This window comes from Lepus europaeus, chromosome 13 (assembly GCF_033115175.1).
Source record: "Lepus europaeus isolate LE1 chromosome 13, mLepTim1.pri, whole genome shotgun sequence".
Lineage (NCBI taxonomy): Eukaryota > Metazoa > Chordata > Mammalia > Lagomorpha > Leporidae > Lepus > Lepus europaeus.
The window spans coordinates 22251413-22268829 of record NC_084839.1 but is presented as its reverse complement, the minus strand read 5'-3'; the positions used below and the strand labels follow the sequence as shown (position 1 = coordinate 22268829).

General features: G+C 57.4%; 1 protein-coding gene across 4 annotated transcripts in view; it reads left to right on the top strand.

The window, feature by feature from the left end:
* The window catches only part of DNMT3A (DNA methyltransferase 3 alpha), a 94736-nt gene extending 81430 nt beyond the window's left edge, over positions 1-13306 (top strand). For all 4 annotated transcript variants that reach the window (XM_062209076.1, XM_062209075.1, XM_062209078.1 and 1 more), the window contains 11 exons: positions 243-322; positions 834-946; positions 1023-1206; positions 1411-1495; positions 2921-3066; positions 3967-4057; positions 4195-4343; positions 5157-5242; positions 6595-6664; positions 7590-7708; positions 9635-13306. In XM_062209076.1, coding sequence (XP_062065060.1) covers positions 243-322; positions 834-946; positions 1023-1206; positions 1411-1495; positions 2921-3066; positions 3967-4057; positions 4195-4343; positions 5157-5242; positions 6595-6664; positions 7590-7708; positions 9635-9776 — 1265 coding nt within the window. In that variant the 3' untranslated portion in view covers positions 9777-13306. The remainder of the gene's footprint in view (positions 1-242; positions 323-833; positions 947-1022; positions 1207-1410; positions 1496-2920; positions 3067-3966; positions 4058-4194; positions 4344-5156; positions 5243-6594; positions 6665-7589; positions 7709-9634) is intronic.
* Positions 13307-17417: the final 4111 nt, after the last annotated feature.

The window sequence follows — 17417 nt, the reverse complement described above, 5'->3', positions numbered from 1 at the left end:
CAGGACTGGAAACTGTCTCTGAAATACTTCCCAAATGGCTCACAGCCAGGGCCCTATTCTCGTGCATGGCGTCCTGCACCTGTTTTGTCCTGTTCACGGATGCTGGTGTTGCTTGTCCAAGAGAGGAATGGACTTGTGGGATGGGGCCCTGCCGGCTCGGGCCCGTTCCTCCCAACCTGGGCTCTGGTCTGGCTGGGAGGGCACCCTTCGCTGATGCTCACTGTGCTCGCCCTGCCTTCCAGACATCTGCATCTCTTGTGGGAGCCTCAATGTCACCCTGGAACACCCCCTCTTCATTGGAGGAATGTGCCAAAATTGCAAGGTAGGCCCCGTGGCCTGCCCCTCCTGCCTCTGTGCACCTGTAGGGAGTGGCAGCCGACTGGGCGTGTGGCACAGGCCTCTCGGGGTTCGCTCTGGAGCAGGGTCCTGATCACATGGACCCTTGGACTCCAAGCTTCTGACTTGCTCTTATTTTTTCCTCTGAAAGTTTCTTCTGGATTTCAGTTTGTCCATAGACATGGGCAAGGGTAGGGCTCTCGGTGTCACCGTCGCTAGTGTGAGTGGGGTGGCCAGCACGGAGACAGGGATGGGGCAGGTTAACTGGTGGGTGGACCCTGAATGCAAAGGCCCAGGGTTGCAGGAAGGGCCAAGGTGGTGGGCAGCTCTCACCCAGCTGTGCCTTGGGGCACAGTGTGTGGGGAGAGAAGGCGCCCCTGTCCCAGCTGTGTGGAGCAGGCCTAGTGCTGGCTGGGCGGGTGGTGAGGTCTTAGAGCCGGGACTCAGCACCTGCCTCTGCCCTGACTGTGCTGGGGGCCCTCCCTGCTGATCCCTAGAACTGTTTCCTGGAATGCGCCTACCAGTACGACGACGATGGTTATCAGTCCTACTGCACCATCTGCTGCGGGGGGCGTGAGGTGCTCATGTGTGGGAACAACAACTGCTGCAGGTGAGACCCCACCCCTGCAGCCACACGCTGGGCCCAGGGGCCGCGGGGCCCCTGTGCTCACTGGGCCTCCTTCCAGGTGCTTCTGTGTGGAGTGTGTGGACCTCTTGGTGGGGCCAGGGGCTGCGCAGGCGGCCATTAAGGAAGACCCCTGGAACTGCTACATGTGCGGCCACAAGGGCACCTATGGGCTGCTGCGGCGTCGGGACGACTGGCCCTCTCGGCTCCAGATGTTCTTCGCCAATAACCACGACCAGGAATTTGTGAGTGCCGGGCCTGGGGCGCGCTCGAACCCTCAGCCCAGCCTCAGCCGCAGTGCTTCTTCCTGGCCGTGGGCCTGAGTGCACACTGGGCACGCAGGTCTAGAAAGCCAGGAGCTGCCGCGTGCCTCTGGGAGGGCCGGCCCGGGGCTGGGGCCTGTGGGACACCTCCAGGCGGAGCCTGACCTGTTGGGGCCCATTACTTAGGACCCTCCGAAGGTTTACCCGCCTGTCCCAGCCGAAAAGAGGAAGCCCATCCGGGTGCTGTCTCTCTTTGATGGAATTGCTACAGGTGAGCGGCACAGGTTCCCAGAACCGGCCCCCTCACTGTCGGCGGGGAAGCCTGTGTGTGTGTGTGAGTGAGTGAGTGACACTGATGAAACAGAGCAGTCACTAACACAAGAGCTGGTAAAGTATTACGCAGAAGGTGGATCCTTGGTGTTGAAAAGACACAGGCTGGGCACGAGGCGTGGCGCGGCCCGAGTGGGCCCTGCGCTTGCTAAAGGGCAGGTCTGAGTCAGTGACGGAGAGAACAGACTGGTGACCAGAGCGTGCAGTAACGCTGTGTTTTGATGATAAACAAGGCTAAGTCTCATCACCTTGCCACTGATGCTTGTGTGTGTGTGTGGAGCAAGAGCACAGTGAGTGTGTAGTGTGTGGTCACTTGCCTTGTCATTCATCAGGTTACTGCTCTTTCACGTCGCTACTGCAGAGCTGCCTTTTCTGTTTGTAAATGCTGGCTGCGGTTCCGGTGACTGGAGCACTGTGATGTGTTGCACAGCCCCCGGTGGGTTGTTGACGTTTTGCATTATTAGAAGCAGCACTGTGGCGAGCATCCTCATATAAACATTTTTATAGACTTAGATCATCAGCTCCTTGGGAGTGCCTCTTAGGAAAGCGGGGTCACCATGCAACACGACTTTCCTCCCCACGTGGTCGCTGATGCTGACAGCAAGCCCTCCTGAGAGACCGTGTCCTTCCTGCCCAGGCCCAGGGCCTCCCAGCTCTGGCGAGAGAAGTGGCTCCCTGAGCACTCTTGTCTGCAGTGAGCCAGACGGAGACAAGGCCACCTGAGCTTGGGGCCCCGGGTCCGAGGGTGCAGGCGGCCAGACGTTTGTATGTCGTTCTCAGTGCCAGTGTCCTGTGACCTAAAGTAGCTCGTTCACAGCTGTGGGTGCCCAGGCTGGAACCTGGAGGCCTTCTCACGTCACGTCACATCCCAGGAGGCTATAAAAAGCGCCTTGATGAGAGGCCCGTTGGGAGCCTGTGGCGCTGCTGTGCCCTGATTTCTCCTGGAGCCCTACAGTCTGTTCTGATGGTTCAGCGAGTGTTGATGGGGATGGGTCACGGTCAGCTGGGCAGTGCAGGGAGCGAGCCGGGGAGGAAGCCCCAGGAAGGACGTCCCCTTCTCTGTCCTGAAGATGCAGTTCCAGAAAGGGGCCGAGTGCCGGGGGTTTCCAGGGCCGGGGACACTGGCGTTTTGGTTGGGACTAGAAGGGTGGAGTAAGCTTGCTGTGGACACAACAGAGACTCCCGGACCTGCTACTGTCGGGTCAGTCTTACTGGCCTTGATTGCCATGCAGAGAGGCCAGGCTGGGAGGGGCCACTGCGGTCACGGCCATGTTGTTGGTATTCCAGTCTGAGAGAGACGGGACTTGGCACTGCAGCTGGCTGGGTGCTGGCCCCCGGTGACGGTGCTCTCTGCCGGCTGGCACAGGGCTCCTGGTGCTGAAGGACTTGGGCATCCAGGTGGACCGCTACATTGCCTCGGAGGTGTGCGAGGACTCCATCACGGTGGGCATGGTGCGGCACCAGGGGAAGATCATGTACGTGGGGGACGTCCGCAGCGTCACACAGAAGCACGTACGTCGGCGCCCTCGTCCCGCCCTTCACCCGTCCCCGCAGTCTCTCTCCCTCCTTCATCTTCCATGTCTCCTCTATCTCTACAGGGAACGGGCAGATGAAAAATGGGAATGGGGGGCTGTTCATGTGGGGCCCCAGCTACTCCCTGGGCAAGTTCTGTGTAGGGCCCTGCTGAGAGAGCAAATAGCGTCTCCCCAGCCTCCACTCACCCGAGTGTGACTCTGCCCTTGCCCTTGGCGGGGACTGTCTGTGGCCACTACAGGCCCTCTGGACACTGAGGGACAGTGATCAGATGGCCCAGGCATTGGGCACCACCTGGCTTCCTTTCCTGCCAAGTGGATGCTTGCTTTTTCTTTTTTTAAAGATTGAAAGAGTTACAGAAAAGAGAGACAGAGAGAGAGATCTTTCATCTGTTGGTTCACTCCCCAAATGGCTGCAAGTGACCAGGGCTGGGCTAGGCTAAATCCAGGAACCAAGAGCTGCTTCCAGGTCTCCCATGTGGGTACAGAGGCCCAAGCACTTGAGCCATCCTCTGCTGCTTTCCCAGGTGCATTAGCAGGGAGCTGGATTGGAAGTGGAGCAGCCAGGACTCAAACTGGTGCCCATATGGGATGCCACGCTGCAGGCCGTGGTTTAACTTGTGCCACAGCGCCAGCCCCTAAGTGGCTGCTTTCGTGGCACACGCTGGGTCCCCTGTTGGCTCCACAGATGACCCAGTTTGGTCCCTTTGCTTACTGTTGAGGGAGCTCAGCCCAGAGAGCCTCAGGGACTTGCCTGTGGCTGCAGCGAGGGCAGCAGTCATACGGGGTGGCCAGGTCCCCCCTCTCCCAAGCCAAGTACTTTCCTGCCGGATTGGATTCACAGGTGATTTCCTTTCTGCCTCTGTCCCTGTCCTCCCAGATCCAGGAATGGGGCCCATTTGACCTTGTGATTGGGGGCAGCCCCTGCAACGACCTCTCCATTGTCAACCCTGCCCGCAAGGGGCTGTATGGTAGGTGCTTCCGCACTCGGGTTTCCTCCAGGGGTGTGTGCCCTGGGTCAGCTCTCAGGGCCCCATTCTTCCCCTCCCCCAGCTGCCACTGTGTGACGCAGCCAGCCAGCTGACGGCTTTCTCTTCCCACCTCGCAGAGGGCACTGGCCGGCTCTTCTTTGAGTTCTACCGCCTCCTGCATGACGCGCGGCCCAAGGAGGGAGATGATCGCCCCTTCTTCTGGCTCTTTGAGAATGTGGTGGCCATGGGCGTTAGTGACAAGAGGGACATCTCGCGATTTCTCGAGGTATAGCCAGCAACTGGGGTTCAGCCCGCTCACTAATGGCTTCTACCTTGGGCTGCTGCTTCATCGCCATCTCACCTGCCTTACGGAGCTAGGGGCTGGTGACTGTTGCTTTGCAAGGGGCCTGTTTGGGTGGAGAGGGAGGAAGCAGTGTTGGAGGTCCCCCTGGAAGTGTAGCCAATGGTCTCAGTGCGAGGTGGGATTGTGGGTGTGGCCTCCACTAAAGGAGTGTGGTCCAGCCTCCTGGGGTGGGGGTTTCTGTGTGCCATGAGTCCAGTTCAGCACTGAGTCCAGTTTGAGCCATGCTCAAAGCATTAGTTTGGTGCTGCAGGAAGCATTCTTGGGGTGGGCTGAGGCGGGGCTCCAGCCTGATCTCCTGTCTTTGGGGTCACTAAGCACAGGCTGGTGAACAGGTCTCTCCTTTCCCTCTGGTGTCCAGTGAGCACGCTCACACCCCAGACCAGTGCTGCACTGTCCAGTGTGGAAGCCATGAGCTGCGTGGGGCTGTTGACAGTAACGGGAAACCTTTAGTTCATTCTTAGTACAAATAGCCACCCGGGTATAGCTGCTGGACTGGAGGCTACCATGTAGGACAGCGTACTTGAAGGACTGTCCCGATGCTGGAGAAAGTTCAGTTGGCACATGCCGGTCTAGAATGTTCCTGTGAGTCTGTCTGTGAAGTGTGACTAGATTTCATTCCAGCCTTTCCTGGAGGCTTCTGGCTACCCCAGGACATGGCCTCCAAATCGGCAGAATCACCCAGTCCCACCTAGCACCCCTGCTCGGCTCACCTTGGCGCTCTCTCCTGTTTTCTAGTCCAACCCCGTCATGATTGATGCCAAAGAAGTGTCGGCAGCACACAGGGCCCGCTACTTCTGGGGTAACCTTCCCGGTATGAACAGGTTGGTGAGAGCTTCCAGGCCTGGGAGGTCTGAGGGTGGGGGTGCTGAGCGGGCCCCCTCTGCCTGATGGCTTGCTGCCTTGTTTACTTTCATCCCTTTGCGTCGAGGAGGAAGGCGGTTGGGTGTTGCGCGAGAAGCCCGCCCGTGGTGGTCTCTAATGATCAGTGGGCCTTTTGGAAGGGCCTGCTTCCCACACTGCCTCATTCCTCCTGCACGACCTTGGGCTCTCCTGAGGCCAGCCATGGAGGATGAGGCCCGGAAGCACAGGGAGTAGTCTCCCAGCTGCCCTCGTCTTGCTGTAGGACAGGGAGCCTTGAGGCAGCCTGGTGTAGCTCCAGGGCTCTGCTCAGCGTCTTGATCACCCTCTGTTGGAAGAATTTACTGCATTTTGGTTACTACACAGATTTTAAAAACCAGGAAAGAAGAAAGTTTCATTTTTTTGGGGTGTAGTAATTGAATTGCAGTATTAAAAGACCTGCGTGAGGAGAAAGGAATGGTTCAGGAGCAGAGCCTGGCGTCCGCCCTGGAGGGGGAGCAGTGTACTTCCCAGCATGTGTGAGCCATGGCTTTTCAGCCTCCTTTGTTCACCTGAACGTGGCAAGTGTCAGCTAACCTGGCCTCGGTCGTCTGGTCCCCCTCTTGGCTGTTCCCATGCATGTCAGACCTTCCGGGATGTGCGTGGGGGGAGAACAGGTGGGCTGCACAGGCCCGGATGTTCATGGACTCGGTGTCTCTGGATAGACCGTGGGCCTGTGGCAGTCACACCTACTGCTTCCAACTCTAAAACCCTAGAACCTAGGCACTCTGGAAGAAGCAGAGGCACCACCTGGGGCCCACCGAGCGCCTGGTTAGACTGCAAGTCCCTGTGGTTTCCGTGCAGGGTGCTCACGCTGGCGCTGGCCATCAGCTGCCGGCCCGGCCCCTGAGAAGGGAGGGAATGTTCAGGACTTTAGCCTTTGGGGACTGTATAAAATGTCTTCTTTCCAACTGGACATCTAGGGTGTACAGCCTGCGTACCCACTGCAAGTCAAGATACAGTGCCTTCTGTCACTCAAAGCTTGCTTTGTGGTGGGACTTTTCAAACTTGGACATTTAAAAATACGCCCCACCCTTAGGGTGGGTGTCACTTGCCCTTGGTTGTCTGAGACCACTCTTGACTTTGCTTGGTGGATCTGTGCCTGGATGGCTGCAGTGTGTGTGTGTGTATGTGTGTGTCTTGGGGTACTTGAGGAGGAGGGTTACACCTATGTGTGTGCTTTGGGGGCCTTTACCTGCTGGGGGGCGAGCGCCCTTGCTGGGGTCCGTCCCGCCGTCCTCTCCATCTGCTGCGACAGTCTCTCTTCTGCCCCCAGGCCGTTGGCATCCACTGTGAATGATAAGCTGGAGCTGCAGGAGTGTCTGGAGCATGGCAGGATAGCCAAGGTCAGCCTCAGCACCCCTGGGCGCGGGGAGCAGGGCAGAGCACAGAGCGAGGTGGAGAAGGCGCTGTGGCGCGTGGTCAGCAGGAGCGGAGAGTGCAGGCTGCCAGCCTTCAGCCCCTCCTCCCTTCCTGGCGAGCAGTGGGAGGTGGGCACCAGGTCCTGGATGTGCTGTGGCCTTTCCTTTGCAAGGCAGAAAGAGACAAAGCTCCCATCTGCTAATTGACTGCCTTAAAGCCTACAATGGCTGGGCCTGGGCCTGGGCCACAGTTGGGAGCCAGAAACACAAGCCAGGTCTCTCCCATGTGGGTAACAGGAACCCAATGACTTCAGGCCCTCACCTGCTGTCTCCCAGGATCTGCGTAGCAGCAGGCTGGAGTCAGAAGCCAGAGCTGGCAACCAGACCGGGTGCCCTGATGAGCAACACAGGTCTCCTGACTGCTGGCCTGCTCCCCGTGGCCTTGTTCAGTTTGCTTTTTTGGCCAGGACCTGCTGTGGAAGCTCCATTTCCCGGGAGAAACCTGGTGTGTGTGCCTGTGTGGAGCGCTGGTTCCATACCAGCAGCGCCGAGTGCTTGTGCCGCTGACACCCCAGGGAGTGTCTCTTAGCCCTGAGGACTTCGGTATCTTGTGGCCTTCCAGTTAGCACACCTCTGAAAGAACCAATTCTTTGGGAGACTTGAAAAGTCTGACTAGCTGGGTTGGGATGAAGGATGCACAGTGACAAAAGTAGGAAGAAAAGCAGGTCGGTGGGGCCCATGGAGGCTGCCGCCTGGCCAGCCCAGCTTGTCTGGAGGCAGCTGAACCCCAGCCCCCGGATGGACCCGGGCCTGGGCGGTGTTGGTGAGTGCCTGGCCTGCTCAGTAGCTGCAGGACCTGTGTGTGGCTGAATGCACGCGTGTCCAACCTCTTTCTCTCTTCGTCCTTTAGTTCAGCAAAGTGAGGACCATCACTACCAGGTCAAACTCCATAAAGCAGGGCAAAGACCAGCACTTCCCCGTCTTCATGAACGAGAAGGAGGACATCCTGTGGTGCACTGAGATGGAAAGGTACCCGCGTCTGCCTGCTGGCCTCTGGCTGTAGGCTCTGCTCCCCTTGCCGTGCTGAGGGAGGCGCCTCCGCTTTTCCTGTCTCGCGTTTGCCACAAGCCCCACATGAGCAGCACACGGTTTACCCAGCTTTCCTAACCCGGCGGACTCCTGTGGAGGTCTCTTGCATTTTAAGACTGATCCCAAGCGAGAGGAGTCCAGGAGTCCGTCCCTGGTGTCTCGGCCAGCACGCTCCTGCCGCCACGGCAGCTGCCCTGCCTCGTGCTGCCTCTCTGTAGGGACAGCTGGCCCACTCTATCTGTAGCTTCCATGTCTGAGGATTCAGCCAACTGTCAGGTTTTTTCTTTTAAGATTTATTTTTCTTTTGAAAGGCAGAGTTGGAGGGGGGGAGAGAGAGAGAGAGCTTCTATACACTGGTTCACTTCCCAAATGACTGTAATAGTCAGGACTGGGCCACCCTGAAGCCTGGAGCCTGGGATTCCATCTGGGTCTCCCACGTGGGTGGCAGGGGCCCAAGCACTTGGGCCATCTTCTGCTGCTTTCTCAGCACAATAGCAGGGAGCTGGATCAGAAGTGGAGCAGGTAGGATTCAAAACAGCATTCAAATGGGATGCTGAAGTTGCAGGCAGTGTCTTGACCTGCCCTAAAGATACTGCTTTTTTAAGTTTCACCAGTGCTGGATGCTGAATGTGTACAGACTTCTTGTACGAAGAAGGTATAATAACTATTTACATGACATTTATATTGTGTTAGATACTCCAGATAATCTAGAGATGATTTAAAGAATACAGATGTATATAGGTGGCATGGCAAAACACTATCTTCCCCCCGCCCCCGCCTTTTTTTTCCTTTTTCAAAATTTTTGTTTTTTGCTTACTCCCATCAAGTGATTCACACTGGGCCAACCTAAAGCCAGAAGCCTGGATGGCATTCCTGGTCTCCCAAGTACTTGAGCCATCATCTGCGGCTTCCCAGGGTGTGCACTTAGCAGGAGGCTGAAGTCAAATGGAGCCGGGACCCCAGCCCAAGCACTGCAGGGTGGATGCCGGCGTCCTAAGTAATGACCGCAGTGCTGTGCCATTTTGCATAAGGCACTTGATCATCTGTGTGTTTTTTTGTTTTTTTGTTTTTTTTTTTTGACAGGCAGAGTGGACAGTGAGAGAGACAGAGAGAAAGGCCTTCCTTTGCCGTTGGTTCACCCTCCAATGGCCGCCGCGGTAGGCACGCTGCGGCCGGCGCACCGCGCTGATCCGATGGCAGGAGCCAGGTGCTTCTCCTGGTCTCCCATGGGGTGCAGGGCCCAAGCACTTGGGCCATCCTCCACTGCACTCCCTGGCCACAGCAGAGAGCTGGCCTGGAAGAGGGGCAACCGGGACAGGATCCAGCACCCCAACCGGGACTAGAACCCGGTGTGCTGGCGCCGCAAGGCGGAGGATTAGCCTCGTGAGCCGCGGCGCCGGCTCATGTTGGTTTTTGTAGCAGGGGTTTTAAAATCTGATCCTGGAGGATGCCGAGGGTTGGCTGTATTTTGTAAAACAAGATCAGCAGGTGCGTGGACCTTACGACCTCAGCACCCTGACGGCATGCAAACTGGACTCCTGGGGCTCTGTTCACCTGGAATCCAGTCAGAGAGACCACTCATGCAGACAGGAACTCTGCAAGAGTTCAGGGTCTCTTCCCGCCGGGGAGGTGCCGGTGCTGTGAGTGTAAGACACGGGCTGGAGACACCGTGGAGCGCGCCTGGAGGATCTCGGGGTGCTGACTCTGTCTGCTGCGCCCTAGAAGACGAGGCCGTGGTCTCGGTGCCTGGCGCGCAGAGTGTGCAGACGTAGGCATGCGAGGGGGCACGCGTGGGTGTGAGCATGGGGCACCCGACGCCTCCTGGCGGGGCCGGCACTCACGCGCCCTCCCACCTCTTGTCCCCAGGGTGTTTGGCTTTCCTGTGCATTATACCGACGTCTCCAACATGAGCCGCCTGGCGAGGCAGAGGCTGCTGGGCCGGTCGTGGAGCGTGCCCGTGATCCGCCACCTCTTCGCTCCGCTGAAGGAATACTTTGCTTGTGTGTAAGGGACATGGGGGCAAACTGAGGTAGTGACACAGTTAAACAAACAAACAACAAAAACCACAAAACACAACAAAACACCACGAACGTGAGGATGGAGAGAAGTATCAGCACCCAGAAGAGAAAAAGGAATTTAAAACAAAAACCACAGAGGCGGAAACACCGGAGGGCTTTGCCTTGTGAGAAGGGTTGGACATCATCTCCTGATTTCTCAATGTTAATCTTCAGTCCTATTTAAAAACAAAACCGAGACCCTCCCTCCCTTTCCTCTCTGCTCCCCCCTCCCCTCATTTTTTGGGTCAAACCTTTTGTTTTCTACTCTTTCAGAGGGGTTTTTCTGTTTGTTTGGGTTTTTGTTTCTTGCTGTAACTGAAACAAGAGGGTTATTGCAGCAAAAATCAGTAACAACGACAACAAAATAGTAACAATACCTTGCAGAGGGGCGGTGGGAGAGGGGGAAATGGAAATTCTATAGAAATCTATATATTGGGAATTTTTGGTTTTTTTTTGTTTGTTTTTTACTATATATCTCTTTTTTTTCGTTGTCTCTAGCCTGATCAGATTAGGAGCACAAGCAGGGACAGAAAATAGAGACTCAGGCAGCCGCATTCTCTTCCAGCCATGAGCTGCCTGCCAGCACCATTCCTGGTCATGCAGAACAGAATCCAACCAGGGGCAGGGGACACGACACCACACAAGACCCTTTTCTACAGTATTTCAGGTGCCTACCACACAGGAGACCTTGAAGAAAATCAGTTTCTAGAAGCCGCTGTTACCTCTTGTTTACAGTTTATATATATATGATAGATACGAGATATATATATAAAAGGTACTGTTAACTACTGTACAACCCGACTTCACAATGGTGCTTTCAAACAGCGAGATGAGTAAAAACATCAGTTCCACGTTGCCTTACGTGCAGAGGGTTCCAGCCAAGGGTGGAGAAAGGGGATGCAGCTTGCTGGATTGTTTTTTTTTCCCCTTGGTTTTTAACGAGGTGAAGGAGGAAGGAGAGTGGGGGAGCGGCGTCCTCCCGCCTCTCCTCTCCCTGCCAAAAACAAAGAAACGGGATGGGCGGTGGGGATGTAAGACGAGGTGGCTGGGAGCGTGGAGGGCTGAGAGTGGGATCAGCCAGACCCATGCAATAACCTTTTGATTTTTTTCTAAGAGGAGACTCCGTGGGCAGGATGGCAGGGGTGAGGGGCCCTCGTTCCCAACGGCCCGCTCCAGCAGATCTGAGGGCTCCATGCGGTGGAATGAGAAAGACCCAGAGTGTGGGCCAGTGACAGTTACAGACCCACCTGGAGCAAATAAAAAACATACAGAGCGCACTGGTGCTTCCTGTCTAAGTCGCCTCTTGTGTGTTCTTTTATGAGGCCTCAGCATCCAGCCCCTGTGCACAAGGCGGCCACGTGCCCCTGGAATGTGATGTTTTTGGTCATCTCCACAGGCTGCAGTTTTATACTGGGAGGCTAATGACATCTTTATTATCGTTATTATGCTTATGGTTCTGGTTATCATTATGTTTGTTTTCAGATTTTCTTTAAGAAAACAAAAACCCAACCCCCTTCCCTTTGGGTTTCAAACCAAGGTGCGGGGAGCAGGGTGCTTCTAAGTGGCGGTGGCTCTGGTGCCCTGGCTCCTGCCCCTCGGGCCAGGTGGGCCACTGGGCACAGCAAGAGCCAGGTGGCCTGGCGGGGGGCCGGGGGGTCCCCAGGGCCCGCCTCCGGCTCCTCACTCTTCTCTTCTCCTTCCCTCCTCTCGGGTCAGGTGCGTCAGGGCTGGAGGGAGGTCCAGGCCGGCTCTCTCCGTGTGTGTGTGTGTGCACGTGTGTGTGTGTGTGTGCGCGCGCGGAGTGGTGTGTATTTCTTTTCTAGTACTTGGTCTGATGATAGCTGTGCTCTTAGTGCAAGTCAGCAGCACCTGGAGCCCCAAGTGCTCGACGGACGCTTGGTCCCGCTTCCTACCAAGTCAGGCAGTCCGGCAGTGGCGGTAGGAAGGGGCAGCAGCGTTGGCTCCAGGGCGAGGGCCCGACGGGCGTTGCTTGCCTGGGTGGCTGGGGTGTAGATATGTGGCATATAGAGATATATATTTTATAATGGGAGGGGTGGGCGGCACCTCCTGGGACCGGCAAGGGCTGGGAGGTGTGCTGCGAAGCACATGGTCCCAGTCCTCGTCCCGAGAAAGATGGGGCCTACGGTGATAGGCGCTATATAAATACATAGATAGGGTCATGTTTAAGAAATATTATGTAGTGGGGAGTGGGGGGAGCAGGCTCGGGGTGCCGAGCCCGGGTCCCCACTGTGGACGCGAGCCCCACGCCAAACAGTCAATCTCGCACACATGCACAGGAAGCTCTCTCCCGACGGAAGCCTAAAGGATCGCTCGCACACACGCCAGGGGGCGCCCTCTCCCCCGTTTCAGGACTTTGTGGAGTCAGCCCGTGCAGCTCTTTACCTCTGTTGCCCTGGTTGCAGGTAGACTGTCAATCCCAGAAGTTGCTAGGTGCTGAAGGCAGGACAAGGAGGAGGATTTATTTAGCAGGTGCTCTCCTCTAGCAGGTAGTGTTCTATCTCTTTTGCCCCTGGTGATGTCAAAAGATTCTTCTGTTAGCAACCTGTGATAACTGACCTGCAACTTTAGGCACCAGTAAAGTCAGCCCTCACCTCCCCCTACCTATTCTCCCCAATCGAAATCAAATTGACATCCGAGTCTGTCTTGGCCATGGGCTTCCACTGGGGGAAAAAAATGGGACAGTGAACCTCACCTTGTGATTCAAGCTAATTAGTAATTCGTGATGCAGCCAACCGGAATCCCTGCTCATGCCCTGGGGCTTGTCACAGCTGGTGGCATCTGGCCCCTTTGTTGGGTGCTTGGTCCTGGCCCTCACTGGACCATCAGCCTGTTTCCTGGATGGGCTGATACCTAAGATCACAGCACTGGGCCCGCAGGGCTGGAAAAGAGGAGGCCCCTGCTAACTGGTGCTCATCTGTCCCCTCCTCGCTCCAGCCGCCCTCCGCCTCCATCCTGTGGCCTGGAGCCCACCAGCACCACCCCTGGAGGGCGGGCGGGGGAGGAGGGCTGCCCCAGCAGTCCAGGTGCTCCCTCCCCCGCTGGCTGAGGTCTTCCGGCCCACAGCGGCAGGACTGTCGTGAAGCTTCTGGCTCTCCTGAGCTGACTGCCCGGCACCTCTGTGAAGGAACTGGCCTTTCTCAATAACCCAGCTCCCCCCCGGGGGCTTCAGAGCCAAACATGTAGCACCCCAGGGGATTGGTGTGGGCAGTCTGGGAGCACTGGGCACAGGCCTCCTCGTGGCTACTGGAGAGCACCTGAGCAGGCCCCAGAGTGGCCCCGCTGCCCCAGCGCAGGGACAGGAGGCAACAATCACCAGCTTTTCTTACAGCCCAGCCTGTGGGCTTGGCCTCATGGTAGAGCCTGGTAGGTGCAGGGGACCTTGGAGTGTGCCAGTGTGGCCCAGTGGGACACTTAAGCCACAAACAGGCATAGGGTGCTTCTTGGGCTGCCTGCCTTCTATGGGGGGGGGGTGCTTTGCCTGAGTGGGCGGGGCCGGGGAAGGGGTGTTAGGCGAGGGGGCACCATCAGGCCCAGGGAGGATGCCTGAGGATGTTCCCTGTAGAATTTTCTTTCCAAAGAGCAGGCCCGTTTTCCCTGGGAAGCCAGGGTTCTGGAGCCCTCCCTGCCACAGGTGCCAGGTGGAGCTCGATGCCAAAGACACGTTGCCCTCGCCTGGGGGCGGCAGCTAAGTACCGGGGTCAGGAGGACCAGGGCCTCTTTCCCAGCAGGTGGCCGCTGAGCCCCACTGAAGGGGCCCCGAGCTGGCTGGGGGGCTATGTGGTGGGTGCCTAGGCACATAGGCAGGCAGCAGGCGGGGGTGGGGGGGCAGCGAGCCAGGGCTAGGGGAGTCTCGGGCCTGGGGGGTCTGGCGTTAGTTTCTGCACATCCTGTGGAGAGCAGACGCCCCTGAGGAGTCCGTGGGGCCACTTGGTCTGGGTGTGGCTGTCAAGTGAGCTGCCCAGGTGCTCTCTGAAGTGTGGCTGGGGTTGTGGGCTGGGCCGGCCAGCCAGCCCCCGCAGGAGGGAGGGCGTTCCAGCCGGCTCCCCTCACTCTTCACTTAGCTGGTCCCCAAGCGTTGGCCACTCCCAGGGTAGCCAGATTGGGTGGCCAGCCTCCCTGGCCCGGAAGGACTATTCTCACAGCAGACCCTCAGGCACGCCTGTGCACGGGTGTATTCGGGGCAGATGTTGGAGGCAGTGCTGAGCCCCTGTGGCTGTCAGGGCACTGTGGCGCTAGTGTGGTTCGAGCTGTCACCCTCAGGAGGCGGTGGGTGGGGCCGGACCTGGCGGGGTCACCCCCTTGGTCTCGCAGGCTGAGTGATCATCGAGTGTGTCACCGGGTTTCTATAGTTTGTGACTAGAGGGCAACACTGTAGTTGGGCAGGGAGTGGCTGCAGGCCCTGCCACACAGAGTGGGAGAGGAGTTAGGGAGGGGAGGGGCGGCCCAGGGCGGCAGGTGGCAACTCCCAGGGAGGAAGGGGCCTAGGCTGCTTTGCGGGATGTGCCCTCGGTCTGTGCGCTCTGGTTCAGGAAGCTGAAGTCTTAGAAGGCAAGGCCCTTGGACCTGTGTGTCGCCGAGAACCCGGCTCTGACCCCAGCAGTGGAGTTTGGGGGAAGGGAGAAGCCGTGAGACGGAGAGAACGGCCCTTAGCTAGTGGTGACCTGGCCCTCGGGCCAGCTCTGGCTGGGGACTTGCTTCCCCGCCCAGAGGCCCCTGGCCCGACTTCCCCATCTCCTTCCTGCTCTGAGGGCGGCTCCCCTGCGCCCGCCGCGGCCTCCAGCTGGTGCCCAAGGACATGAGCAGTGGCCTAACGCATCACCTTCGTCCCATTCCCCTCCATGGACCGATCTGGTTGCATAGCCCTAGAATCTGACAGACAAAAACGCTGAAATTCCTTAGAATACGCAGAGGGAGGAGGTGACTCAACAAGGTGCTAAAACATTTTATTAAAAATATATATTGTTAAATTAAGTCTGCTGTCTGGACAATGACTGTTTGTTTTGTTTTCTTGTAGTGGAGTTTAAAAGAGACTATTATTTTACTCTGATATATTATTATTAAAAAGGCATTTTAACTTTGTACTTGAAAACTAAATGAGCGATTTCATGTGTTTTAGCTGAGGCATTGAAGTAGCGGGTGCTTACTTATTTGTGGGAAATCATGTATTCATACTGAAGAGTAAACTCCGTAGCTGATTGGGGAATAACTTTTACTGTTACAGACGATTCGCTTTGACCCCTGGTGGCAGAGCACTCACTCCACATTCCACGCAGCTAAATGCAGGACCTTCCAGAAGCTTCTCCCCCTCCCCCCCCGCCCCCTCTCCTTTCTCTTAAGTTCCTCCTTTTTTTGTTTTTGTTTTTGATTTTGTTCTTCCTGGTTCTGGCATCCTTTCACCACTGTATTTTTTTGTTTGTTTTTAGGGTTGCTTCTCTATTTATTGACAATAATAATGTACATTTCACAGTCTGGTTCTGGGCCATCGGGGAGGGGCGTGGGTCCCTGCCCGGGTGTCCTCTTGTACTCTGTGTAAGTGATGCTCGTGACATAGCTGTTTATGAAATAATTAAAGAGGTCAATGCGTACAGCAGATGTAGAAAAGTCTGTCAGTTCCGCCTTCATCACAGTTTTTTTTTTTTTTTTTTTTTTTTTGTGCCCAGAAGAATATAATAAAAGCTCCTTTCTAATGTACTTGTGCTGGACAACACTTGAATAAATGGACTGTTTTTGTGCAAAAAGAAAACCGGAAAAAGCACCGTCCTAATGTCCTTTTGTCTTGCGTCTCCTCCCCCTCCCTCCCTCCCTCCCCCAGACCCCGGGGCTGGAGAACCTGAGCGGGCGGGGTTGTGACACAGGTGTCGGTGAGCAGGGCTGGGGGGAGGCCCCGGTGCCCTGGGTCTGTGCCACTCCCCGCGGGGCTAGGCCAGCAGAGCAGCCAGAGGGTAGGCAGGCTGGGCTGTCCCAGGGGAACCGAGAGCAGGGAGCCGCCCGCAGATAACACAGCAAGCTGCGCCCAGGGGGCTGGGGCTGTTCTAGAAAGCTCCACGTGCGGGGTGGAGGCTGGGGGCGGGGAGCCGGGTCTTTGTACAGCACAGCCGGCACCCTCAGGGCCGCCGCGAAGCCCTGGGCAGCCGTCTGCGGGTGCTGCCGGCCTCAGGGCCCCAAGTCCGGGTTCCTCGGGCACCCACAACTGCCTCGCGGGTGGACGGCGCCTGCTCCGCGAAGCGCCTTCGCACACAGGCCTCTGTCCTCGCGCCCCTGCCAACCGCCACTGGCTCCCGGCGACACGGGAAGAAATGTCAGCGTCAGGCTGTTCGCTGAGGACACGCCACCTCAGACAAAGGGGGCCACGGAGAACACCCGGCCGTCCCGGCAGGCTCTCCCTCGTCCCTGCCGCCGTAGGATGTTTTTGAACGGCCGCGTGGCATCCTCCTGTTGGTGTTCATGGACGTTCTAGCCATAAAGAGCTTCAATAAGCACCTTCCTAGTTTCGCCTCTTTCCCCTACGGTCTACATTTTAAAAAAATTTTAATTGAATCCCGGATGTGAGACCGGGTGACCTGGGGACCCTGGGGCCCTGAGGCGTCTGCCCCCAGCGCCAGGCACCGCGTGGCTGCGACAGAGACCCCAGACAGGGAAATCCACACCCGAAGGAAGTCGACTGCACTCACGTTTCTGGAGGCCGCAAGTCCAAGATGGAGGGCCCACGCCTGGGGAGGGCTGGCGCGACGTCGCTGCGTCATGGCGTCACGGCGTCGTAACAACGTCACGGCGCGGCGTGCAAGTGTGGGGCTGTGGAGGCGGGAAGGGCGGCCCCCAGGGCCTCATCGCCTTTTCAGGCCCCGCCTCTCAGGACCTTCATGGCAGCTGTCGATTTTTCTTTGTGTTTTTGGATTTTTTTGTTAAAGATTCATTTCTTTATCTGGGCGGCAGAGTTACAGAGAGAGATAGGGATACAGAGAGGCCTTCCACCCGCTGGTTCACTCCCCAATTGTCCACAACGGCTGCAGCTGAAAGCCAGGAGCCAGGAGCTTCCTCTGGTCTCCCACTCGGGAGCAGGGGCCCAAGGCCCCGGGCCATCTTCCGCTGCTTCCCCAGGCCACAGCAGAGAGCTGGATCAGAAGTGGAGCCGCCGGGCTCGGGCCGGCCCCATATGGATTTCGACCCCATATGGATTTCAACCCCAGTCTCGGGGCGAAGCACAGTGTGTTGGTGGGCAGGGGTTCCGCCCGGGGCTTTTCTTTTTTTGAGACACTAGAAGTCATCCAGTGAGAGGGCAGAGGTGGCCGCACGCGGTTTGGACAATGAATTCCGCAAACTGGCTTCCCTGGAGGCATGCGGGCGCTGCTGGACCCCGGACGGAAGCCCGCTGGCTCCAAGGTGGGGGAGGAGAGGGCAGGACCGCCACGCGCCAGCCCTCGGTGTCGCCTGCGCCGGGGCTGTTGGTTCAGAAAAGCCCCCGGGTGTCATCTGATAACAGAGCTAGAGACGGGGGCCGGAGAGGCCTGGGCAGTGGTCACGGCGCTTGGGGAGTGCTGGTTCTGGGCCCCGAAGCCCAGGCCCCTGGGCTG